The 27,498-nt window shown below is 44.9% G+C and overlaps 1 protein-coding gene across 2 annotated transcripts in view; it reads right to left on the bottom strand.

The window, feature by feature from the left end:
• SMOC2 (SPARC related modular calcium binding 2) overlaps positions 1-27,498 on the bottom strand; it is a 126,094-nt gene that overhangs the window by 81,566 nt on the left and 17,030 nt on the right. For both annotated transcript variants that reach the window (XM_080941947.1, XM_080941948.1), the window contains exon 2: positions 643-814. In XM_080941947.1, coding sequence (XP_080798073.1) covers positions 643-814 — 172 coding nt within the window. The remainder of the gene's footprint in view (positions 1-642; positions 815-27,498) is intronic.

The raw sequence follows: 27,498 nt of genomic DNA, 5'->3' as shown, positions 1-27,498 counted from the left end.
GCTCTTCCAGGCGTGCTCTAAGCTGTAACTCTGGGTCTACTTGATAATCTGTAGACTGAGAAATCTGAGGGTGCCCTCCACACCAAACTGACCTCACTCACAGCAATGGGGGTGGTGCTGATAATCATTTTAGAGGACTTGCAGGCAAAAACAAACAAACAACCCTAACGTGCTTGTGATAAATTTGTTTTATGACAACATGAAACACTTTGGGGAAATCAGACAATTTGTAAAAATGACCGCTTTGGGGCTGGAGATGGTTCAATTGGCAGAGTTCCCTGCGTGGCATGCAAGGGGCCCTGGGTTCAGTCCCCAGTACACCATAAACCAGGCATAATTGTACCCATCTTTAATCCTAGTACTCTGGAAGTGCAAGCACAAAGATCAGAAGTTCAAGGCCAGCCTTTGCTACATAGTAAGTTCCTGGCAAACCTAGGCTACATAAAAACACTTTCTCAAAAATTATGACTTAAAAAAAATAAAAAAAAAAATTATGACTTTAAAGTTCATAAGCATGACTCATCACATGCTCTGAAAAATAATTACCAATTTAAACAGTTTCAAGCTGTTTAAGTGTGAAAGAAAATTATCTATGCCCTCACCATAAAACACGGTCTCACAGCCATGGCCATGGCTGCTTACCTTTGCAATTTCCACGGTGGGCAATCTCCAGCTGCGGATCTTTGCACTTGGCCCGCTGGAACTCACATCTGGACAGGAAGGTCCTTCCATCTGAGGCACAGAGCGGCTTCTGAGGGGAGCTTGGGCAGTCCAGGCTGCAGTCTCTGTCTTTGTCTTGATCGACTCTCAAGAACTTGGGGGAAGAAAAAGAGGCAAGAGAACTTAAAGAACTCACGTTGAGGAGACAGGAGCACCGAGCAGACAGAGAGCAGACTCCGAAGAAATATGGCCACTCCGTGCTCATATCTGACAGAAGCACCGAGTGAATTGCTTTCAAAATCGTACGCCATCCATTCCACAAGTTGATAATGGCTGACCACAGTCTGTGTCTAAGGTCTGATGGGAAGACAAATGCGGCTCTTTGTAAGCAGAAGGTACTTTTCCACTCACCTTCCCTTAGAAACCTGAGGAAGGGGCTCACCTACTCTGCATCCTCATAAGGATCTATAGATGGCATTGTTGCTGTTGTGGTCATTGTTGCTGCTGCTGCCATTCCTCTTTATGTGCCCTTTACTAGTTCACTGAAGGTCAAATGTATTCTCATACCTGTGGAAGCTGATAATATCTCTGCCCTTCTGGAACTGGCAGGTTGGCCTTTTTTGTAAAATGGCTTCAATGTAAGAATACATTTGTTTATCCCTTAGCTAACTAGATTACTGGTTTTTCTCTTGTTTTATGTTTGTTTTTGTTTTTCTGGAGACAGGGTGTCAGGTAAGCCCAGGGTGGCCTCAAACTTGCTAGAGTCAAAAATGGCTTTGAACTCCTTGTCTTCCAAGTTCTATGATTACTAGGGTACACTACTTCATTTGTAAATTTTATTCTTAGCTGTGAAAGTTAATGATTTTCAACAAGCATTGAAATGTTTGTTGAAAGAGTTAACCACAGAACCAGCTTGCACTGTTGAGTTCCCAAGAACAGACTGCCCAGGCTTTCTGTCTGGGTTTGCTATGGCTCCCAGGGAAATCTCAACATAGATACCTCTGGCTCTGTCCATTCTCTTTGGACAAGGGACCAGGATCCTGGCCAAACTTCATCTTTCTGCCTATTCCCCATGTGCCAGACCCTGTCGTGTTTAAGCATACATCAAGCCAGATAGAAGAACTAGCTGAACATGGCCTTTCCTCTGGTTGTGAGTGCCTCACATGTTGCAGTGTCTCACCTATGAAACCAACACCCATCTTTCATTTAGACACAGAGCCTTAGATGAGGTGCCACCAGGGAACATGACTGATGGGAAGACAACGCTGGCCACTTTGAGAAAATATCAATTGTTCTGGAGTGAGGGTAGAAGAGCTGCCTGGAGCTCAGCTCTGCTCTGCATCCCGGAGTTTATGGACAAAGCAAGATCTGGCCTTGAGAAGGTTTTAGACATCTCAACAAATGCTGCCTCTAACTATTAGTCACACGCTGTCACTGGGGGACGTGGTCCCCATGAGGATAGTGACACACACTCTCTCTACTCCTTGTCTACAAACGATGTGGCTGTGGGGTGTCAGTTAGGGCCGAGTTATAGTAATTGAAGCGAGATAGCTGGTGTGAGAAAGCCTTCATGCCTCGCTGACTCTGAGCTACGTCTGTAGACCTTTGAAACTAAGGGAAACTACTGAACGAGAGACGCTATCATGAATTACAAGACTGGATGAAATCTGAGGACCAGGAAGATACCTGTAAAGCCACGGCAGACATTAGGAGACAGCTGGACCAGGACTCTTCACCTTAAATGAAGGGTGGGTGTTAAGATCAGAAATAGACACTGCATAACACTCTGGGCAGTCCCAGACTCTTCATGTGTGAAATGAAGATGATAAAGCAACACTCACCTCAAAGGATCACTGTGAACATAAAACGAGATCATGTTCTGCACAATATCTTGACCAGAAACAAAGAAGTAAGCCATTGGCAATGATCCCTACCAAGCACATACCTACAGTCCATTATTTTAATATGCGCATGTTCCGTGTGTCTTCTCCACAAATACCACTTACACTATGTGAGCCCCAAGCGTCCCTCCCACGTGTGATGATCTCCAGGTAAAATATTGAGAGTGTGAAGTGAAAGACCTAGATTAGGTAAAAGGTGGATGGATGGTGAATCTTCTAAGAAAGTGTTAGAAAGATGGAGCAAGACTCCGGGAAGGAAAACCAAAAGCTTGGCTTTGTCTCAGGGTAGCTGGAATAAGTTAGGAAACATTTGGAGTCAGGAAGACAGAGAGAGGCCAGGGCTAGAGGTCACTTTCCCTAGGGCAGGAAAAGTGTCAGCATGTTTGAGGAGTAAAGATAGACCGCCCAAATGCAGATGCAGTGGATAAGCCCAACTCCACCACATCACTGAAGATCTCTGAACGGGAGTCTTAGACAGAGCAGGAGACATCTAACACAAGCAGGCCATCCATATCATATATCTAAATTCTCTGTGTCTCTCTTTCTCTCTGTCTTTCTCTCTGTCTTTCTCTCTGTCTTTCTCTCTTTCTTTCTCTCTCTCTGTTCTCTCTCTTTCTCTCTCTCTCTGTTCTCTCTCTTTCTCTCTCTCTCTGTTCTCTCTCTGTCTCTCTCTGTCTCTCTCTCTGTCTCTCTCTGTCTCTCTCTCTGTCTCTCTCTGTCTCTCTCTGTCTCTCTCTGTCTCTCTGTCTCTCTGTCTCTCTCTCTCTCTTCTCTCTCTCTTTGTTCTCTCTCTCCCCTCTCCCTCTCTCTGTTCTCTCTCTCTTCCTCTCTCACTCCCCTTCCTTCCTCCCTCCCTCTTCCCCTTAATCCCCTGTTTTATTATTTAATTTAGTGAACATAAAATCTTGCTTACATATTTATAAACACATTAGATATGTCCATTGTGGGTCCTACAACCTGACATATACTCTAATTCTCTCAGCTTCTTCAGTGTGTGGTCAGGAATCCACAGCTGAGCCCAGTGTGGGTCAGGGTGCCCTCCTTGTTCTGTATCTCTTTTTCTCGTGCCCTTGAATAAGTCCTCTTATCTCTTTCTCTTCCCTGCCTCCTCCTCCTCTCAGTGATAGAAACCGGGCGATTTTCCTTATCGTCAGCACTTTCTGGATGGAATTCAGTCATCTGCTGCTACAGTTTAAAAGAGTAGGTGGGAACTTCCTTATCCTAAATTCTTCCTAATAAGAAAGCATATGACTGCTGTTACTTCAGTGCAAGAGTTACCCCCATGGCAATAAGGGAATTACCTTCCTCGGCACTCAGTCATTAGTCTTTTGGGTCAGAAATGATGTGTCTGCAAACTCGCTGTGCAGTCCTGAGACAGGGCTGGGCTTCAGACAGACGTGCTCTCTGTCTGAGGTCTCTTCACTCTAACGTGTTTGTGGAAAGTTCCATGGTCCGTGGGCACTATCCTCAATGACAAACAAGAAACAGTTTCCTATCCAAGACCCCAGGGGAAGCAAGAAAGTGCCAAGAAGGCATTAACAACTCCATTCTAGGTCACAGATCTGAGCCACCACATGGTCTTGGGATGTGGAAGAACCTTTAGTGAACCCTCAGCAAGTCAAGTTGGAACCCTTTAACTGGAAAACAATGGGAGGTGGCTTTTACCCATTTACATGACTTCATTGCTTCATACTGGACTGGCCACATGTTCAATACTGGTTTATTGCCTGAAGAGCAAAGTATGTGTGGTGGGGGCAGGGGAGATGGAGGAGCAAGCGGAGGGGTTTGAGAAAGTGCTGCGTGATTCCACAGTGACACCCAGAGCTCACAGAAGACTGAACAGTCAGCAACCCTGAGAGGAACCCGTGGCTCCTCCCACCATCCATCCTTCATTTCTGTCTTCTCACTCAAGTCTTATCAGTCTTTACCTCTCAGGCTGTCTCCTTGCTTAAGAGCTTGAACACGCCTGCAGGGGCAAGCCAGGCTTTGGAAGGTTCTGGAAGCCTTGCTTGCCACAGGCATCATTCTCTTTCACTCAGATCCTTCTCACGGAATGCCACCAGTAGCCTACCTTGCCAAAGAGGCAGTGGGACAGCCAATCACCATGCTTCTGAGGTTTCACAGAGGACAAGTGTGGTCACCCTCACACTCAGAAGTCTGCTGCTAAAAAGCAAACCCTGAGGCCCTATAAGGTTTTTTACACACACACACATACACACACACACACACACACACACACACACACACATGTATATTTGTACATATATATGTACATATGTGTATGTATGTGTGTGTTCAAAGACTGTTCTCATGAGAACCTGAACCATAGAAATACACAAACAATACAATGTACATGTGACTTCAAGAGACAATATATGCTTGTGAGTCTGTGCAGTGCTGGACACTCAGCATGAAGCCTAGCCTTTGCTTTACACCATACAGCATGCAGCGCTTCTTGGGCCCTCAGAGGATCAGAGGAGCCCTAATGTTTAGCCAAATCAAAGGAAACTTGGGGAAACAATTTCCCAGGCACAGAGGAACTGATAAGGGCTCTGGGACAAAATGACCATTTCTTAGCCATTTCTTAGGCACCACTTGCTCAGGGAGATGTGGTAGCATCGGTACCTGAGGCTGATTGTAGGGTCACAGCTCACCAACAGCCCCACCTCCGGTTTCATAAAGACAGGGTAGAATATTGGGAGTGTTCACCTGTGATTAAATATCCTGTGGGTGGGGACCCCAGGCTGTGCCTTAGAAAACAATTGTCAGAGGCACCTGAGACAGAGTTGAAGTTTTGTGTACCTCATCCAGTGGCACCATTATTCTGCTAATGCCACAGTCAGACCTCTAGGATATAGTCCACTTTGGGCCCGGGCATGTAGCACAGTTGCTAAGGTAATTGCATAGTCTACACAGAGCCCTGGTTGATCCCTAGTGTTACATAAAACCAGATATGATAGCACATGCTTGTATTAAACTCTCAGAAAGCAGAGATGGGACAGTAAGAAAGAAGGGAGTTCAAGGCCAGTCTGGAATACAGACCCTGTCTCCATAAACCTCTTGATGGTTTCACTACTTTCTGGAGCAGTTCAACTACCAGCTCCAGTAGATGGCTACTGTTCTCCATGCTGTCTCGGTTTTTCTGGAATCTGCACACAGTATGTACCTGATGAGGCGACCCAGTTTCTAGCTCTGGGTCTACCACTCATTTCAAAGCATCCCTAGCAAACTGCACTAAAGTACATGACAGAGCATAAAATGGATCTGGATGTCTGAGAACAGAGCAGATAGCGAGATGGAACTGCCCAGAGCCAAGCCTCCGTGAGGATCATTACACACTGAAGCCATTCTAGCAAGGGCCAGGACCATGGGACCCAACAGGAAACAGAAGAGCCTGTCTTCGCAGGAAGCCTTAGTTCAGGAAAAATCCTGGCTCCCTCAGGCCAGAGACTATCCCGAGAAAGGATGACAGCTATGAGGTCTCACAAAGGCCTAACCCATCTTTGTATTTTATAATTTATTTTTATTTGTGGGACATTGGTGCTTGCCTGAACATTTGCCAGCTTGAGGTTGTCAGATCTGGAACTGGAGTTACAGAAAGGTGTGAGGTGTCATGTGTGTGCTGGGAAGTAAATTAGATTCCTCTGGAAGAACAGCTGGTGCTCTTCACCACTTAGCCCCACCCCCACCATCTTTATATTTTTAAAGACTGTGGTACGAGCCATCCCTAGCCAAGGGCTCTTTGACCTCTGAGTGGAGGCCTTGGCCCACCTAGTCCCGTGTGATGTTCATGCACGCTCACACACACACACACACACACACACACACACACACATCCCCATCACATAACTCTGCCTGCACTCGCTCATTTTTACTTCTTGGAGAAACATGTTCCTCCCAGTTTCTTAGAGAAGAATTTGCATTTTCCAGAGTCCCAAAAGGAAGACACTCCCTCGGATCCTTGGTGCTAAGTGAACTCCCACTTGGGGCCTTGCTTTAGGAACTAGCTTGTGATTGAGCAGCTCTAAGAAAATCCTATGCCCCACCTGAAACAGGTAGTTGAATTATACTTCTGCTAAAAAGCATTGAGTCCCAAATTGGATCCATGAGGAAAAGAACAGCAGGGTAAATGACAGCATCTAGCTTTGCTTTTGCACCTGTCTCCTTTACCTCGCATGAAAGCACAGAGATATGTCTAACCTTTCTCCTTGAGTTGCCTGTTATTCCCATAGCCCATCAGGAAACATACATACATACACACACACACACACACACACACACACACACACACACATCACTAGTAATTATCTATTAGAAAAGGCTTTACCTGGAGCAGATATGATCATATCCTAAGAACCACCTGTCCATTCTAGTAATAAAGACTGTTTCATGGTAATGTAGGTCTGGGAGAGGCCAAGACACTGATGGACCAACAACAGGAAGAACCACACATTGGCCAGGGATAGTTAATTGTGCTTACCTAATCCACTTCCTCTGGTTCTGACTCTATTTCAACTAAAATCTCAGGTTAGTACTGCAGAAGTGAACTTGGGGTCTGTGCACCCTTCATCTACTCCATGTGGCCATATTAAGTAAGTCTCTCCTTCTTTCATTGACAATGTTGAGATGGGTGACCAACCTGTCAGGGCTGCTGGAACCAGGGCTTTGTGCCCTAAAACTTCTGTTATATCATAATGAAGGGAAAGGCCCAGTGACCAGACCTATGGGTGGGAATGGAGTCTTAATAAATCATCACTTCTCCTGCCTGTGAAAGAACCTATGAGTAGAAGCAGAACCTTTCCCAGGTAGCAAAAGGGGAAGCCATTTTGCCGAATGCTCAAGGGGTCAAGTGTTCCCTGTGGAACAATGACAGTAAGGACTTAAGCCCAGGGTTTAATCAGAGCCAGGAGAAGTTCCTAGGCTACCAGTAGATAGTCATTCCCAGTGGTCACTCAGATGCTCAGCAGGGTCACCAGACCCAAACCCTCTTCCCTCCATCTCAGCACCACTTGCCAGGGGGCCATGCTGGGTCTTCCTCTTCCGAGAAGATAAGCCCTTCCCACTCAGGAATGACACAGAAAGTACAGAGGACAGACAGAAAGAAGGTCTGAGGTCTGGGATTGATTCTAAACCCTGCACGGGAAACTTTGTCAGCTAGCAACCCCACTCCCCCATTCTCCCTCACCTTGCTTCATACATGGGAAGGAATTCTTGAAATATTTTTAGTTTTGTTTACACTGTACCTCTGGTACAACTACCCCACTCCCAAATGTTTTAGCACTATCTACGGCCTTGGAGCAGGAGTACAGTCCAGGAGATACAGTATGGTGCTAAGCACACAGCAAGAGACACTGGCCTACAGGCCTTCAGCTGACGCCTCTCAGCTGGGTCTCCAGCATCCTTCTCTCGGGTGCTACCATGCTGGACACGTGGCTCATACTAGGGCCTGGGATTGACAAAAGCAGTCAACAGTGGGGTTTCTTTCAGGCATGTTTATGATTCAATGGAATCCTCAGTATCTCCAATATGTTTTCTTCAGGGAACAGTCCAATAAGAAACCACCCACATGTGCAGCTTCTATGGTTAAACTAGTTGCAATGAAATGAAATCAGAAATTCCACTGCCCACTGCCTCAGATACACTTTGAGTTCTTGGTGGTCCCTTGTGGCTGATGCTGCCGTTCTGATAGTGGAGATCATAAAACTGTCTACCATCAGAGTCAAGTCTTCCCTTATCGAGAAACCAGGGCTAAAGGGTGATTACTTCCCTAAAACTAGCTTCCTAAACCTGAGGGTTTCCCGACCAAAGGGATGGTTTGTAATAAGGCAGACAAGTGAAGAGGAATTCTGTGGCCTATGGTAATTTAAATGAGTCAAGACTGCGAAGGGAAGAACAACTTTCAAAGAACTTATCTTGAAGTTCAGTTAGGGTTATAGAGAAGGAAGTGTTTTCATTGCAGAAAAACAAGATGCTGGAGCTTCTGCAGAAGGAGGAATTTCCAGAGACTTCAGAGGTGCTTAACCGTAGCAGGGAACTCCCATAGGTGGCTGGAGGAAGCTCTGAGAAGGGGCTTCCTAGAAAAAGGCTCTATGCCGAGGCTCTATGAGATGGCTCTCAACTGGCTACCTCCCTGCTTCCAACAGAGCCCAGCAAGCCTAGGCTGGAGGCTGAGCTAAGGGAGATAGAGATAACAAGACCCAGAAAAGTGAGGTCAGAAGCCTAGTGACAAGACCAGCATCCATGAGATTGTGGCCGAGGGGCGACGGGCAGGAGTTGGAGTTGGGGAGAGTATCAGGTCTGTCCCAGGGGGCAGCCCAGCTTTCCTTACCAGCAGTTTCACAAAATGATTGCCAGGTCACTACTAGGCACAGGATCCTGACCATGTGGTGAGTCTTCAACGAGAAGCTCATAGGATTGGATCTATTTTCTACATGTTACAGCTAACTTAAATGTCACACACAGACATAAAGAACGTTCAGGTTCTCACAGGATGGGGGAAGGGACCCTGTGGATGAGACCCTTGAATGTTAGCATCAGCATCGGATGAAGTACAGGCTGGACGGTATCAAAATGGCTGCCACAGGCTTCCTAGGTACTATCTCTTCCAGCAATGCACTGCGATCAGGAAGGAGCTGAGCAGGCAGAATCCATAGGTCTTGATCTAATGTATGAGCTGACTTCTCTGTCCATCAGACACTCAGAGATCCCTGTCTTAGCTGAAGTACTCGTGACAGGAAGCATGTGCCTTCACTGAGCTGACCTACGAAGACTGGCTTCCACCAGGGATGTTGGGAGAAGGCCCATCACAGCATCCACCCAGTGCACTGTGTCAGGAAGGACAGTGAGAAGGCCTCTTCAGGCAGGGGCATGGACCTGTGGTGAATACAGCTGCAGGGCAAGGAAGAGGCTTATGCTGGTCACTTTTAGTTTGTTGGCAGTGGTGAGCTTAACACAAGCTGGAGTCACAAGAATAGAGTCAACTGAGAAAATGCCTCTGTAGGATCGGTCTGTATACAAGACTTCAGCATTTTTCTTCTATACTAATTAATGTGGGAGGGCCCAGTCCGGTGTGGGTGGTGCCACTCTTGGGAAGGTGTGCTGAGCGTTGTCAGGAAGCAGTGAAACAAGCCAGTAGCCAGCTTTCATAATTTCAACCTTCGTGGCTCTGCTTGCCTCCACGTACCTGCCTTGAGTTCTTGCTCTGCATTCACTGGATGATGGACTTAATAAATCTCTCCTTCCCAAGTTGCTTTTAAACTAAGAGAAAGCTCCACTCAGCTCACCTCCCCAGAGTTTACCAGCTGGGAACAACTAAGGATCAGCCCCTATTTCTGTCTCAAGCTATGTCTCACCCTCCTAATTCTGGAGAAGCCAGGGCAGGAGGACATCGGTGTTCTAGCAGTTTCTTGGCCTCCTACAGCTTTGTGGTACTTGGATCAGGCCTCCAGCCTGGGCTTGCTCCCACATTTAGAAAAAGAGAATGCCAAATGTGTTTCCATCCATCTACCAAGTTGTCTGGCTCCCTCTCTTCATCATATTTGCTCGGGGACAAAGAGGGAAGCCCCACTTCACGTGTCATATTACGATAAGAATTTTTCAAAATCTAGACCAGTATGCCTGGAGTCACGTCAAGCCAAGAAGGCAACAGGGCTGACAATGGAGAAAGACTTTAATTTAGGACAGTTTGATGATAATTAGAAGACTCATTAGAAACATCTTCAAGCTGCCGAGCCCATGATGCGGACCACGCAGAGACTGTGATAATGTCAGGCCACACAGGGGTGGCACATCTCAGAAGTTCTCAGTAGGCAACAAATGAGAAAACCCACTGAAAATGTGGCCACAGCAGCCAAGAGGGCTAAAAGGTGCACAGAGATGCTGGGTAAGGTGCTTAGGTGGAATAACTTTTTAAGTAGCCATCTACCTAAGATGTGTATACTTACTAGAAAACAAACACATTGGATCATTGATTTCTCCCAAACTTACCTTAGCTACTACCATTTAGTATAGTAATGTTTTATTAGTACAGGTTTTATTATACTTAATGTTTTATTACGACAGGTTAATATATGAGTCAGGGAAGATTAATTAGCATCATGACACTGTGGCAGCCAACCCTCGTGACAATGCTGTCCGTCTCCATGGCATGGTGGCCTCTCTACGTTTTCTGTGCAGGAATTTTTCCTTTGGTTTCAGAGACCTGCCACTTTCCAGCACCACACAATCTTGTAAGAGGTTAAGGTTGGAAATGACACACCTTAGAAAATGCATCTTTGTCTTGCCTCTGTCTACAAGTTGTCCCCTGAGACTGTCTCTCAGACTATCTCCCAGCTCTTAGGCCTCTGTCCCTCCCACTTCCAAGAACAAAAGATCTTCAGCACATCTGTCTCATTCAGCAGTAATTCCAACTTGGTGTTTGGTCACAAGCCTCCCTTTTCTGCTGCATGGTATCATCAGGGTGCTGAGAGACCCTTAAGCCTCACTTTCTGTGAGAGGAGCTTGCCTGGGGTTTAGGGTTCAGAGGTCAGGGGTCATGAGTTTACGGTCAGGGGTCAGGGGTTAGGGGCTAGGTTAAACACAGCTGTGAAAATTGGATCCACTCACACCCTTAGTGCAGGGCAAGAGACAACGTGGGTGGCAGGTATTTCTTACCATCTATGTCTGAAAGTTGCTTCTAAAACACAAGTGGAACAAAAGGCTACTAAAGACTAAAGTGGGGCCGCAAAAGATTGACAATAAGCTCGTGTACCTGTGCATGTGAATGTTTGATATGTCTGCATCTGTGCTGTGTACACAGGTCTATGTGTATGTGCCCCATATATACGCACAGTGTCTCGCCTGCATGTATATGTGTGTGCATGTGTGTGTATGCGTGTGTGACTGTGTGCGGTTGTGTGTATGTGTGCACGTGTGTGTGTATGTGATGTGTGTGTGTGTCTCTGTGTATGTGTCTGTCTGTGTCTGTACATCTGTGGAGGTTGGGCTAAGGATGTGATTGAGACTGTGAGAAGTGGAAAGTCCCATAGTATCCCCTCCACTTTATGGTTTTGAAAGGAAGAACTGTATTTGCTGTCATGGGAAACTCTCCCTTGAAAAACAATCTTTAATTGTTCAGGACAGGACTCAGCAGCAGATCCAGGAGGTGGGGAATGAATGTCAGGAATAGATCTTCCTACAGGGACCCACACCACATCTTGCTTCCTTGCTCTCTCCTGGCTCCTAGCTCTTGTTATAGAAGCCACAAGAAGCTTGGTCACCTGGTGTCCTTACACGGAGGATCTGAGCAACAGATTTTCATCGCTCCTTCTTTGTAGAAGTTAGCAGCAAGCCGTTCAGTGAGGTGGGAAAAATGCTTTTGCAGAATTAGCTCTGGAGGGCTGTGCTTTAGCCTGTGAATTTCAGAGCTGACTTACATTGTCTCCCTTTCCCAAATCTGTGATGGCTGTGAATACTTTGAAAACCACCGTGACTCACCACCAACCAATATCTGTGGGCAGCTGGGACTGAAAGAGCAACAAGCGCCTGGTGCTTCAGAACAGAGTCACCGTAATCACATGACAGTGTTAAGGCACACGGAGGTCATGGGTCCTGGCTTAGGGGTTCTTTTCTTACCACCAAAAAGCTTACCGCAAACGAGTTCAGGGACCTCAGGCGAGAGGAGGGTAGGGGATACAGCAGGTGGGCAGGGGGATCTAGGGTATTAGAACTTGTACGGAGGCTTTTGATCAGATGCCTCCCTAGTCTGCACCACCCGGTGCACTTCTGAATTGTTCTTAAGAGCTTAGACCAAAGGGAACTCACCATCCTCTGGTCCCTGGCTGCCAGAGACCTACCCTACTGGCTTGAGGCTGCAACAGCCCAGTGCAGGAAGACTGTTAATCTGCAAAGGACTCCGCTCTAGAAGTCGGGGTAGTGAGTTGAGGTCCTACCCTCGCCCTCCTTCTAGTGAAGTTGCAGGATTTGGCTTGGAAAGCAGAGTCAGCACTGGCCATATGCTCTTTGAAAGACCAGCAGAATCTGAACACACTAAGTAGGGAGGCAGATGATCCCCAGATCAGCCTCTAGCTCCATCACCAGGCCGCTGGTGAGTCACGGTGGGTTTGGAACTGCGCACAATGAGCATTAGCTTTGGGAAGGGCAGTAACAGGAACCAGCTCTTAAGTTCATCGGATAAATCACAGCCCTTCCAGGGTGAAATCTCCATCAAGACAGCCTTCCTACCTCAGAGAAGGGACCACTGCTTATTCTGTGAAGAGGTGGTGAACAAGTCAAGTCATCTTAATTGAAATTCCCTGCTCAGCCGAATGAAGAAATGCACGGATCTTTCACAAAAGTTGGACATCCCTTTCCTTAGGGTAAGACAGAAACTGAGCAGAAGGAAGTCACACACTGGTCCATGACGTCTTTTGGTGAGCATCATGCTGCTTTGAATGTGGTGTTATTTTAATTCCTGGTTCTGCCATTTAGGCTTTTTTTTTTTTTTTAGTGATGTTGAAAGAGTCCATGGGTTCATTCACTAAATTGATTCAGGAGATACAAAACCTCTTCTCCCTCCTAGACACCATGTTGGACCAGAAACACTGATGGACAAAGATCAATTTTTCTCTTCCTCCCACTCTCTCTGTCTCTCTCTATATATCTGCCTATCTCTCTGTCTCTGTGTGTTTCTCTGTCTCTCTCTCTCCCTGTCTCTTTCTTTCTCTGTGTGTCTATCTCTGTCTCTCTCCATCTCCGTCTCTTTCTGTCTCTCTCTCCCTGTCTCTCTCTGTCTCTCCCTGTCTCTCTCTCTCTTTGTCTCCCTTCCTGTCTCTCTCTGTCTCTTCCTCTGTCTCTTTCCCTGTCTCTCTGTCTCTGTCACTGTCTTTGTCTCTCTGTCTTTCTCTATCTCTCATTCCTTATCCTTCCCCCACACACACCTCCCACACACACACCTGCTAGTGAAACCCTCTAGCAAGTTCTCCATTTCTTTTATTTTTAAGCTCCAGTCTTTGGTAAGACTTCTTCTCTTTGAAAAAATATTTTTCTTTTTTTAATACATTATTTTCATGACTTCCTTGATGCCTTTCTTCAGTTTCCTAGCATTTTTAAGATACTGTCTTACATCCTTGTTACATCAAATAATGTCAGTTTCTCTACTGATTCTTTTTCCCTGAAATGTTCCTATGATTGTATTAAGATATTTGTTTCTTTGTCAATGCTGCACAAAAGTCTCCCCATTTTTTATTGTTATTTCTTCTCTTTTGTTGAAAGATGGCTTTGTGTCAAGGCTCTGCCTAGTTTGTACATTTAAGGTCTCTTTACATTCTTCTGCACAACTTTCCCTGCTCATGTGTGAGTGTGTTCTCATTATGCATATGAGATTAGCTTTGAAAATGCTTTCATCACTGATGTATCCCAAAATAGAAAACAGAAAAAACAAAGGGGGCATGTGTATTGGCCTCTAAGACCCCTAGAAGTCGTTTTAGCTAGAGAAAAGAGTCCTACTATGGTTAGAGGATATGATATCGTCTGAGCAATAATAATGACTATTACTTCTTTGCCTATGTCCCTCTGATCTCTCTCTCTCTCTCTCTCTCTCTCTCTCTCTCTCTCTCTCTCTCTCTCTCTCCCTCTCTCTCTCTCTCTCTCTCTCTCTCACACACACACACACACACACACACACATACTCACACACACTACACACACACTCATACACACACTCACACACACACACACACACTCATACACATTCATGCACACACATACTCATACAAACACACTCACACACTCATGCACACACACACACACACTCACACACACCAGGCCTACTCCACCATGTTGCTCTCCTAACAGACAGCAGCTACGTCCTCACAGAACCAGGTGAGAGGTGTACATGATATTTATTCTTAAGACTAGAGTGGTCACAAAGCAAAGAGCCAGGACTCTGTCTCTCACTCACAAAGTGTCCCAAGTACTCTCTGTTCTGTCAGAACATCAAAGAAATGAGTTTATCAATACACCTTCAGTGCTTCGGCTCCAGACTTGTTTCCACAGCCTGATGGGAAGAGACAGTAGTGAAAAGTCAGAGAGAGCCGCCATCCCAGCACAAAGCTGTGGAGAGTGACCTCAAATGTCCAAGCCCCAATGGATGCCTATCTAAGCAGTAGGCACCAGCTTCCCCAGGAAGGATTCCTCCTGTATATGAGCCCATCTGTTCCTCATTGACACCAAGGCTTGAAAAGTGCAGGCCCACAGGAAAATGAAGCCGCACATACTGCAGATTTTAAGCTAACCAGCCTTAATTGGGGCTCAGAAGTATTCTAACTTAGCTCAGCTTCGGTTAAAGGTTTGCAGTCAGCACCATCATCACACACTGAAGTCTGTAATGAACACAGATGTTCAGACCAGAAACCAAGGAAAACAGACTTTCTGGTTCCCAATGCTCCGTGGTGATTTGCTCCTGAGCCCCAGTGTTTGACAATCCAGAAACCAAGGCTGATTTACAGTGTGTGCTGGAAATGCCATGCTGATACCTCTCCACCAAGAAATTCCACTTCCAAACTGCATGAAGTAAAACTTAAGTGTATGGAAATACATGTGTACAACGTCAGCCACTAAAATATCAACCAAAATAGCAAAATAAAGCTGAGGGAATCTAGGTCTCTGATAATTAAGCTATGACAGCTCAATGGCAGTGGTTGCTCAGAGTGCCCAAGGCCTTTGGTTTGATCCAATACAAAGCAAAAAGTAGTAATGATCACAGCAATTATATTTGCAAACATCAGAAGTATACTATTTTATATCATGCAACACACTGGACAGTTCTATTATACATTGTCAAACAACATTTTTAATTTTAAAACAGGATCGAAGTTTCCTGATCACTATATGGATTATCACAGGCACATATATACTTACATGTACACATACATGAACAACACACATAAGCACACATATACACACGTATATTCAACACACACATATATTCATGACACACAAACATACAGGCACATACATTCATATACATATTTATGTATATGCACAATAAACCCACATAATCTCATATATTCACAACATACAAACACACACATGTAAACATACATACACGCATATATTTACAACACACATACATACAAACACATATATACATGCATACACACATATAGTCTACACACACACACACACACACACACACACACACACACACACACACACTCCATAGATAAAAGATTGCAAAACTCTCAGTACCTAAAAACTGTAAGAGAGATTGTTCTGTGAGTCACAGATGTCCTTCTCTGTCCTCTTAAATGTTCCAGATTTCTTCAATTGATGTCTCATCTGGTTTCCTTTAAAGTCATTTATTTCTTATTCACCTCATTTTCCCCATATTTAGTGTGTGAAACCCTTAAGACCCACTGAAAGCATACAGTGATATGCTTGGCACTGAGGTACCAGCAGTAGACCAAGTACAAAGCTGGCATAAGCAAGCCAGACATCCGAAGACAACCAGCAATTGTGTGTTCTCTGCCTCTTCTCACAAGAGACTTCTTCTTCCTGGAACTGGGTAAATCAATCATACATAAGGAAAAGTATGTGTCCAGTGCATGTCTCCCTTGTGTTCTGCAGAATTTGAATCAGAAGTAAATGGGTGACATCCTTGTCCCACCCTTTATGTCCCTGTGCTGTGGATAACAATGAGCTGCATTCGTCTCGGGGCTCATCTGTGGGGACTGAGTGCCCAACCTGTGCGGTGGCCATGTTGACAGCTTTGACTGCAAGGGCATGAACTGTCTCTCAATGAGCACTAGTTCTTTACCTCAAGACCTGTCAAAGTTGTCTTGTCTCAAACCCATCCAAGCACAGTCTAGCTCCCCATCTATCTATTTGACCCTGTCCAAGGCCACTGCAGCCTATGGAGGAAGCCTGCCTGGGGGAGGACCTTTCTTTCTGGTCTCCTGTACACCCTGTATATACAACGAGTCATCCCCTCCCCTCCCTTCCTTCCTCTTTCCTTCCTCTCCCCTCCCCTCCCTACCCCCTCTTCCTCTCTCTTCCTCCTACTTCTTTGTTTCTCCGTCAACCAATGCTACCACCTCTTTCACAGCTGCATCTCCCCATGGGGGTGACCAGACATTCTTGTCCACTAACAGGACTCCACACCCAGACTTCCTTCATCCCTGCATCTGTGATCCGCTTGAACAACTGTCAAATGTACACTTGGTATCTTGGGGATAAACAAGAGAGTGAATTCAGCAGGGTCCACAGGAAAGGAAAGGAGAAGCACCCAGATGGAATGAGTGTGCACCAGGTTACACCCTTGGCTACCTTTGCACAAGCAAAGTCTAACTAAGCCAGGAATAGAGTTCAGACTTGAACATCTCTCTATTTGAAATGACTCTCAGTGCGTGGCACCAGAAGTTGCTGAGACAGAGCCATAGAAGGCTCATGGTCTCCTAATAGTGGAAAGTAAAGGCCTCTAGGCTCGGGGTCCGCCAGTCATCACATGCACTGTGTTCTGTGGTTCCCACCATGACTGCCTGCCTCCCACACCCAGACACTTGCTACCCTAGTCAGAGACTCCCTGTAAGTCCCATGTGCTTACTGTGACAGCTCTGGCTCTTTACTGGCCACCCCCTGCCTGTGTGACTGATGTCATCCTAACTATTGTTTCCTATGGCTCTGAGTGTGGGAGGGTGCACATGAGCAGAATGCCAGCATGCACATCTCAAGATCTCCCAGTATCAGATTTATAAGGTCCATCAATTTTTGACTAAAATATCAAGATGCCAAAGGCAACATTAGTTCAATGCTGTAGCAACAAAGAGGACTGTGTCTAAATATACACAACTATCTTACATAGCTCGCATCCTTAATGCAAAAGCCTTGATTTTTTCCAGAGGATCCCTTTAAACTTCTTTAACAGTGTGGCTAGAATACTGGCATACCAGACATACAGACCAATGAAAAATAAGAGAGGCCAGAATCAGGCTCCTACACATACAGCCAAATGGTTTTCCACAGGTTGAGAGCCAACAGGTTGAGAAGGTGGCAGCTGTTAGACAATGGCCTTGGACAGCCATGTGCAGATCAGAACTAGACAACAGCCCAGTGAACACCACACACACAAGTCAACTTAAAATGATACAAGAAGCCATCATGAGCCACAAAACTCTTGAAGAAAGCACGTGCAGAAGAGACGTGACCTCGGATCTGGCCACCATTTCTCGGCCATGATGCCAAAAGGCAGCAAAAATAAATATTGACAGGTTGGTTGACATCCTCACGAAAGACCTGTCTGCCTGCATGGGGGAAAGTGCAAACTCTGCATCTGAAGAGAAGCTGAAATTCAGGACACAGAACAGAACTCCCGTCCACTGATACTAACAAATAAAGCCAGAGTAACCCATGGCTGTGGGGGTGGATACATGCTTCTTCCAGACAGGATGTGAATTGAGACATCTCGTGTCACTGATGGTGTATCGTATTTTACCTGTTACAAGGCCCACTGTCAAAAATTTAAAATGGAAATAATAATTACTGGGAGTCAGGAAGAGACTAGGAGCTTGATCAACTCAGGTGGGAATATTTGGTGGTACATGTTCTAGGGGGGAAAGAGTGCAGATGTTCTAGGTGCCCCACAACCCAAGTGAGTGTGGAGCTCAAAGAACTGGGGCTGAAATAACAGTTATTTCTGTTGCTGTGATAAAAACACTCCAACCAAAGACAACTTATATAAGACAGACTTCGTTTTGTCTTAGAGATCCAGTGGGGATGTCCATAGTTGTGGGTGTATCATGGTGCCTGGTGAGTAGAAAGAGAAGCAGAGAGAGAGTGCGCAAGCTAGAAGTTAGACAAAGCTGTGATTTCTCAAAGCCCACACTCTGTGACATACTTCCTTCAACAAGGCCACACGAGCCATGCCCTCCAAGCAGCACCAGAAACCCGAGACCAAGTGTTCGAGTTACGTGAGTCTGTGGAGGGCGTTTGCCATTAGAGTTATTTATGCAATTCTCTTTACAGACCCAGATTGTTAACAATACTTAAATACAAGCCTGACACTGGTCTCATCTAAGCATAGGTGAGCATTATTAAGCAAACCAGGATATGCACTTGATGCAATATTAAGAATTTAAAACAGAAGGGAATTCTGGGATGTGCTGCAACAGTAACGAACCTAAGAACAACGGTGTAATGGGGTAAACAAGGAAAAGTCAGAAACCTCACTGGCAGGGCATGTTCAGCATCCTCAACCCACAGAGACAGAACAGAGGTGACCCCAGAACGGTGGGTGACCAGAGGCAGGTGGAGGAGGGATAGAAGCTTTGCAAGTCTTAGAGTCTGTGTTTTGTTTGTATAACAACACAAAGATGCTTCACAAATGCGAACATGCCCCAAATAACCAATTCGCAACATATCTTCCCTTAATTTTTAAAACTTTGAAGAAGTGGGACTGGAGAGATAACTCAGTGGTTAAGAGCTTACTGGTCTAACAGAAGGTATGAGTTCAGTTCCCAGCACCCATTTAGAGGATCATAACCAAGTGTAGCTCCAGTTCTGGGGAAATCAGATGCCCTCTTCTGGATTCTGTAGGCACAGCATGCACATGGTACACAGACAGAAAGGCAGAAACTCTTACGCATAACAAAACCACATCAATGCTTGTATCTGCAAACAACAAACATTCTGACCCTCATACTTGGTACTCCTTAACTACCCTGGTTCCTGGTTCCTCAAATGAGAGTAGAGAGCAGCTAGCCCACAGCTAGCCACAGCTAGTCCACACTTAGCCCATGAGGTTTAGGCATCATTGGTTTTAGATTTATCTAATATGGTTTTATTGTCAATTTTTTATAAGCCAGAAAGAAGTCCTCATGAGATCTTAGAACTGAAATTCATTTAAAGATTGTGTTTCTTCAATAACTTTATAAAATTCCTAAGCAAATGGATGGAAATTGAAGCTATCATCCTGAGTGAGGTAAGCCAGTCACAAAAGAACACACATGGTATGCACCCACTGATAAGCAGGTACTAGCCCTAAAAGCTCAAAATACCTAAGAAATAATTCACAGACCTTATGAAGCTCAAAAAGAAGAAAGGCCAGAATGTGAATACCCTAGTCCTTCTTAGAAGGTAGAACAAAACACTCATGGGAGGAAATACAGGGGCAAATAGAGGAGCAGGGATTGAAGAAAAGATCATTCAGAGACTGCCTCACCTGGAGATTCACCCCATAAGCAGCTACCAAACCCAAACACTGTTGCTGATGCTGAGAAATGTTTACTGGAAGAAGGCATAGATATGGATGTATTTTTGAAGGCTCTGCCAGAGTCATACAGATACAGTTGAGGATGCTTGTAGCTAATCATTGGACTGAACATAGGGTCCCAGATGAAGGAGCTAGAGAAAGGATTGAAGGAGCAGAAAAGGTTTGCAACCCCATGGGAAGAACAACATTATCAGCCAACCAAACTCTCCAGAGCTTCCAGGGACTAAAACACTAACCAATGAGCACACATGGAGAGACCCATGGCTTCAGGTGCATATGTAGCAGAGGATGGCATTGTCTGGCATCAATGGGAGGAGATGCCTTTGGTCCAGTGAAGGCGTGTTTTTCCCATTGTAGGAGAATGCCAAGGTGCTGAGGAAGAGAGGGTGGTTGAGAGAGTGAGCACCTTTGTGGAGACAAGTAGAGAGAAAGGGAGGATGGAAGTAGGAGAAAAGAAAATAACATTTGAAATGTAAATACAGAGAATAACCAATAATTTTTTTTAAAAAAAGCACCATGATGTCAGTGGAGATTGTTTGAAAACTAGATTTTTAATATAACAAATTATACACTCATGGCAAGATAGCTTAACATTTAGTCTATTCCATAAGAGAGCAAAGATGCAGTAGAATGAAGGAGGGTCCTGTGTATCTGAAAAATGTGCTGCAGCTCCCGAGTGCCTGGGGTGGGGACAGGGGAGTTATTTAAAAGGGCATGCTGTCTCTGTACTGCAGAGAAACTAGGCCTCACCTCTCACCACATGGAGTAATCATAGCCCTCAAGGTAAGTCACGGTGGGACTATGAACCACGAGAAGCAAACAGTGGAACCCACATGCAGATTTAAAGCCAGGAATAAGAGGTATGGAGTGTCCAAACTGCCCTGTGACCACCTGGCTTTCTGATGGAGTCAGTCTTAGGTCCCCCTGGGCACAAGGCACCAGCACTGGTGAAGAACACTGCTGGGGACATGAACCTGTTTGAATTTCATGTGTATTTTCTGAGTGGATCAAACAGAGAAAATTATTGCTTCTAATTTAGTCTGCCTGCCCAAAGGCAGGAAAGAAACATACGCGCTACCTTATTGAAGGAACTGGAAATTTCCGTCTGGTCCCTCGGATGGGGTGGGGGAGGAGAAATCATTCCTAATGAGGCTGCAACCAGGCATCTTGACATGCTGGCAATGTGGTGAGCACCCTTTGTCTCTGTAAATGTCAGTATGCTGACCAGCCGCTGGTCGGGAACCAAGGGCCCTGTTTATTTTACCACAAGTGCCTGTGATCTGGTCTCAGGACAGGCTCAGAGTTGCATGGGGAACTGATGTGCAGAAGTTTGGTGATTTCGGGACCATTTACAAATAGAGAGATTTAGAAGATTGCCTAGTTCTTGAATCCTGACCCACTGCACACTATCGATCGTTTCTCTTGAGCCAGCCACGTGTGTTTATGTAAACTGGTGAGCCCATAACTGTTTTAAAAAATACTCATTTACCCCAACAAAGCTGGTCCCTCTTCTCAGCTTCACATACTGTCTCTCCTGCCAAGACCTATTTCCCTGCCCCCCCAGCCTACACACACACACACACACACACACACACACACACACACACACACGAATTCAACCTCAGAACCTGCAGGGATAGATTACCTCTCCTTTCTCCCCCTCCTTACCTCCCCCAGCCCCCACCCTGCTCTCCCCCGTACCCACACCCCACCCCTGCCAAATTAGGTCAAGTAAAATCAATACTCTGGGGCTAAACAGAAGGGTCAGATTAGCTAAAGCTGCTCCTGGTTCATAGAAAGCAGGGGCTTGTGGAAGCCTATCCAGACTGCCTCTTATGACTAACCAGAAAGGAATGTAACCTCAGAGCTTCTGAATCTAGAAAGTACTTAGCCTTGCTAGACACCCTCCTAACACAGTCAGGTGCATTTGTTCACTCAGAATGTGTTTGGTACAAGACCACCATCACCACGATCAACACAGAATGATGTTTAAATGGCTCTAGAAACTTGAATGGAAGGTAGTTATTTGAGGAAATTTTTCTTACTGGGCATGAAAGAATGCAGACTGGAGGTGGTGTGAAAGGTGTGAAATTCTCTAGGCAGGAGCTACTTCCCATTGAGTGTAGTCAAGGGTTGCACAAGGCGCTTCGTCCCAGGCACACCCCAGTTGCCTGCTTTAGTCACTGTGGAAGACAAAGGCCTGGAGTGCTCATTGTTGTCCTGGACACACTTTCCTTTCGTTCCCAGTGAGCAGCAAGGAGTATCTTACTCCAGCCAATGAAGACCCATGGCCAGATCCCCAGAGCACCCTGTAGGCACTCTACTCCAGGGCTAACTCCAATGAGAACTACTCAGCAGCTTGTTTAATTAAAAGGAATGGTGATCCCTCCGAATGGAAATAGATTGACAAAACCATCTTGTCTATAGTTCATATGCATGGGGATTTTTACATGACAGCTAATACACTGAACTCAAGAAATGTCTACCTCAGTCTCAAGTCAGCAGCAGAATGATTGCACCGCATGGATAAAGCTTTGAGGGCCTATTATTGTTCCCAGCACTGACAAAGAAAGCATACAAGCACGAGGAATCATGTTATGATATCAAGAGAGAAAAAAAAAACTTGATTAACATAAAAATAAATAAGGAACTCTAAAATCAACTACCAAACAAACATAACCTTAATTTGCTATAAATAGATACATAGACAGATACATAGATATATATGTAATACATACATACATAATAGATACATAGATTCATAGATAGATGGTAGTTACATAGGTAGATCACAGATAGATACAAAGCGATAGATAGATAGATAGATAGATAGATAGATAGATAGATAGATGATAGATAGATAAATAGATAGATAGATAGATAGATAGATAGATAGATAGATAGGTAAATAGATAGATAGATAGATGATAGATAGATGATAGATAGATAGATAGATAGATATTAATATATATACATACATTTAAATGGCTTTATTGAAATACATTTCACATACTCTATATTCAAAGTGGGAAGTACATTATCTTATTTAGTTTAATCATGTCACTTTGATGATTGGTCATGTTCATTCTGCCAGTTGGATTCCAGAGATTCCAATAAGAACCACCATCATGAGAACCAGGAAGTTGTAGGAAAAGAGGTTCCATGTTCACCTGGGAGCCACAGGGACCTTCAGTTGCCCTCCAGTCCTGCCAGCACTATGACTCGATGCTCAGAGCATATTAGTCCTACTGAGATGGAACCTCACTTCTGAAAGGAATGCTGAGGATGGACAAGAATTTACTGTCTCTCTGCACCAGTCACCATTCTTTGGCCTGCTGATGCATCTAGTAAGCCAAGCATTCAGGACGAGTTTTCTTCTTGGCCTCTCTCCACACCCTGCTTCCTTCCCACACAAGGCAGTGGCTAACATGGAAACAAACATATTGCAGGTGCACCCTTCATTGGACTGGAGCTGGAAAAATTTGTCCTCTGGGACAAATACAGAGAGGCCAGACTGAGCGTTATACACACACTATGACAAATATGCTTTGTTCTTGAGACTCTGGGTAATAGACTCCCATAAAACCAAGCAAGAGGAGAGTCACCCCATCACGTATCCTGCATCAAGCCAGTGCACAGCTGCCTGACCACAAAATGCTGTCAGACTTCTCTGAACCCTTCCCCCACCTCCACAGCCATTGAACCTCATGTGGTATCTAGGTGCAGGGCCCAAGGGAAGGGCCCAGATTTAGGGGATACACCCACCTAACCAAGAGCACCTTGACTTAGTACATGCAACCCACAAAACAGTGTGAACTTGACGTAGAAAATTATGTGGTGTGTGTGTGTGTGTGTGTGTGTGTGTGTGTGTGTGTGTGTGTGTTTAATTACTAAACAACAAGGCAATTTGTCCACATGAGTATCCCAGATTTCTGCTTTCTTCTTTCTACAGACAATATTTATAAACCTTTTCTCGCCCAGCTAATAGCACATTAGAACAGAACTTTGAGACTATAAGTTATATCTTTCCTGGGCCATTTTATATAGCCTAGTAATTTGAGCGATTATAGAAAGGTGTCCCTGAGTTTGTTCCTATTATGTTCAAGAAATTGAGAGTAAAGCCAGCATAAACAGTTTCAAAGGATAGGAGAGTTCACAGAATTGCTTCAAGATCCTATTTATTATAGAGTGGAAAATATAAAAACAAAGGGAAATTGATATGGGGTTTGACAAAAATGGAGTATTTTAGATCTTTGGCAAAGATGACATATTAAAAGGAGACTAGAGACACTGGAAATTAGTCAGGCACCCACAGCTGATGGAGGAGCAAACCCTGGTAGATGAGATCTGCTGGGGGTGCAAGGGTTTGTGTGGAATGTGAGCTGCTTGATTTTGGAGCAAGGCTGTGATCCACCAGGCTTTTGAGCCCTCTCAGAACCTTGGTCCACCTGGGTCAATATTCGGAGGACCCGTGCTGAGGAACCGGTGGGATGCTGTTGTGTACCCAGTACTCCAAGCAAGTACACACACAGTCTTGACTTGGAGTTTCCTCCATGGCTCATCACAGGACTATTGTTACTCGTCCAAATGGTTTTCTTCAATACGAAGTGATTGTCGATTGAGAAATGTCCCCAGTAAACGTTTGTGTTAAAACACTTGACCACCAGGTAGTGGCAATGTTTAGGAAAGTTGTGAAATCTTTAGGCGGTGGAGCCTGGTTGGGGGAAGTGGGTCACAGGGACATAGCCTGGACACACTTCCTGTTTATTCCCCGCTTCCTGAGTATGTATGTGTTGTGGCCAGCAACCCCACTGCTCCTTTCATCAAGCCTTCCTACCTGTTGTCATGTCTTCCCTACTGTGGTAGACTGTGTCTCTCTTGACTATGAGCTACAACAAACCCTTCATCCTTTAAGTTGCTTTTCTCTGTGTTTTTTTTTTCCATTGCAAGAGAAAATTAACTAAGACTGGGGTTGTTCTAAGCATGCTTTCATGATGATATGATAAAGTCTCAACACAGAGAGAAATTCAGAAGCTGCCAAAACATGACTATCGCACATGCAAAGACAAGTTTTTAAAGACAGAGTCTAAATCTGCAGAACTGCCCTGAAACTCACTACATAGGCTAGGCTGTCCTTGAACTCATGGAGATCGACCTGCCTCTGTTTCCTAAGTGCTGGCATGCACCACACTCAGCCAAGAGTTGTCTGAAGCAGCGATGAGTGTAAGATTATCAGATCCAGGTAGCTTTGATTTAAAGGAAACATCATAGCACCGGATTCCTGGCTCTTAGGCATGGAGAACACACTAACAGAAACCACAGAACTGATGATATAGAAGCCAATATCCCTCCTGATCCAAAAGTGCCCCCTCCTTCCTGGAGAAGTCCATCCCTTCTGCCTAGGATAAAAACAAGAACAACAGACTGATCAACTGATCTCTGGACGACTTCAGGAATGTTAATGCTTCTATAGCATCCAAGAGCAGGTAGCACACTTCAGAATCCAAATGAGATCTCCATCTATGGAGTCTCTGCTGAGTGACCAGCATCTCTACCTGAAAGTACTACCCTATATATTCCCAAGCATCATGCCAGGACATGCCTGATCCTCTCAGAGTATCCAAAAATGAGAAAGTAAAGGGATTTTCTGTGTATAAGTTTGGGTTAGTAGCTTATTTCAAGGACAGAAAACTGAATACTACAGCACACTAAGCAATCCCCAAGTAGCCTAAAGACTACTCTTATGATATTTTGGCAAAGAATGTGACTGCTTTTTTTCCTGTCCTAAAAGTCTGCCTGAGGCTAAACTGGAGCTTTGGATTAATGGCATTGGCAGAAGAGATTTCAAGACAGCCTAGTATTGACTCTGTGGTGTGGTTATTACTAATAATTCTCTATTTTAAAGATTTATTTATTTTATTTATATGCATACACTGTAGCTGCTTTTAGACGCACCAGAAGAGGGCATCAAATCCCATTACAGATGGTTGTGAGCCACCATGTGGTTGTTGGGAATTGAACTCAGGACCTCTAGAAGAGTAGACAGTGCTTTTAACCACTGAGCCATCTCTCCAGCCCATCAGTGATTATTTTAAACAGATATGTAATAAAGAGAGATAATCTGGACAAAGAGAAATTACCAAATGTACAATTTGAGGAGAAAAGGAGGACCAGGAAATGGAATGGAGCTGAGTCCAGTGCTCAATGGAATAAAAAGTTTAAAATAAGATAAAGAATAGAACAAAGGGAGTGAGTGGTGGACTCAGGGTAAGACTCCACCCAACTAAGGTCCCAACTCCTGAAAGGTATTAAAGACAAGCTTAAGCAGTGAAAGAAACCAGCATCAACAGAAAGCTGGCGTGATTAGAAGTGAATGAGGGGCCAACTTCTAGCTCCAACAAGTGGAAGAAGTTGGCAGCTACAGCCATGTGGTTCTGGCTTTAGAATTAAGAATATAAGAAAAGAAGTATAGATTCTCCCTTCTAAGCTAAAGAAAGCTTCTAAGGGCAGGCATGTCTCAGGGATGTCTCTACTTGGAGTCTCAGAGACCACTGCAAAAGCTGAGTATGAAAACTGGATTTTGTTGGAGATTCCAAGATGTTGGAGATAAAAGAGTTGTGGGGTACTTGCCAAGGAGATCTGTTAACAGGATGTAAAGCCAGCCCAAGAGACTGTCTTGAGTCTCAGAAGAGATTTTTATTTGGGGGCTTTTTAAGCAGTATTAAGACTGTGATAGACTCTGGGAACTTCTGAAGTTTGACTGAATGAAATTTTGCATTATGATATGGCTACATGACTATGGGAAACAGGGAATGAAATGGAATGTTCGATTGAGAATGACCCCATAGGCCCATATAGGTGTGGCCTTGTTGGAGGAAGTATGCCAATGGAATGGGCTTCAAGTTTTCAAAAGCCCCTGCCAGGACTGTGTTCTCTCTCTCTCCCTCTCCCTCCCTCTCCTTCTCCCTCCCTCCCTCCATCTCCTTCTCCCTCCCTCCCTCTTTCTCCTTTTCCTTCCCTCCCTCCCTCTCCTTCTCCTTCCCTCTCCTTCTCCTTCCCTCCCTCCCTCTCCTTCTCCCTCCCTCCCTCTCTCTATCTCTCTATCTCCCTTCCTGCTACCTGCCAATCAGGATGTAGAACTGTCAGCTCAGTCTCCAGCACCAAGTCTTTTTGTTTGCTGCCAGGCACCCTACCATGACGATAATGAAATAAACTATAAGCCAGACCCAATCACATGTTTTCTTGTGTGTGTGTGTGTGTGTGTGTATGTGTGTAAGAATTGCTGTGGTCATGGTATATCTTCACAGGAATAGGACAGTGACTAAGATACCTGTTATCAGATTGAGAACAAGACAAGTGTGGGAATTCAAAACGTAGCAAGGAAAAGACACTCAGAATCCAGCTCAGTTGATTTGCTTCAAAGGCAAACTGGAACTTCTAAGTTGCCCTACAAACTGGTTCTAAAGATCCTTGTATGTTTCCAAGTCACTCCCTGGCAATTTCTAGCACATTCAACACTAGCAAGAAAAGGGAGCTGCTCTGAGTCTGCTTGTTTCTGTAGACACTCACAGCCCCAGGGTATTGCAGTCTTCCCATTTGTGATTGGAAAGTATCTACATCAAAGCCAATACACAGTGAGGCTGACACTCTCTTTTACATTTTCAATTTTAATGAGTAAAGTTATTACCTCTT

This window comes from Micromys minutus, assembly GCF_963924665.1.
Source record: "Micromys minutus genome assembly, chromosome: 30".
In the NCBI taxonomy this organism is placed as follows: Eukaryota; Metazoa; Chordata; class Mammalia; order Rodentia; family Muridae; genus Micromys; species Micromys minutus.
The sequence above is the reverse complement of the archived record's forward strand: the minus strand, read 5'-3'. Positions and strand labels throughout refer to the sequence as shown.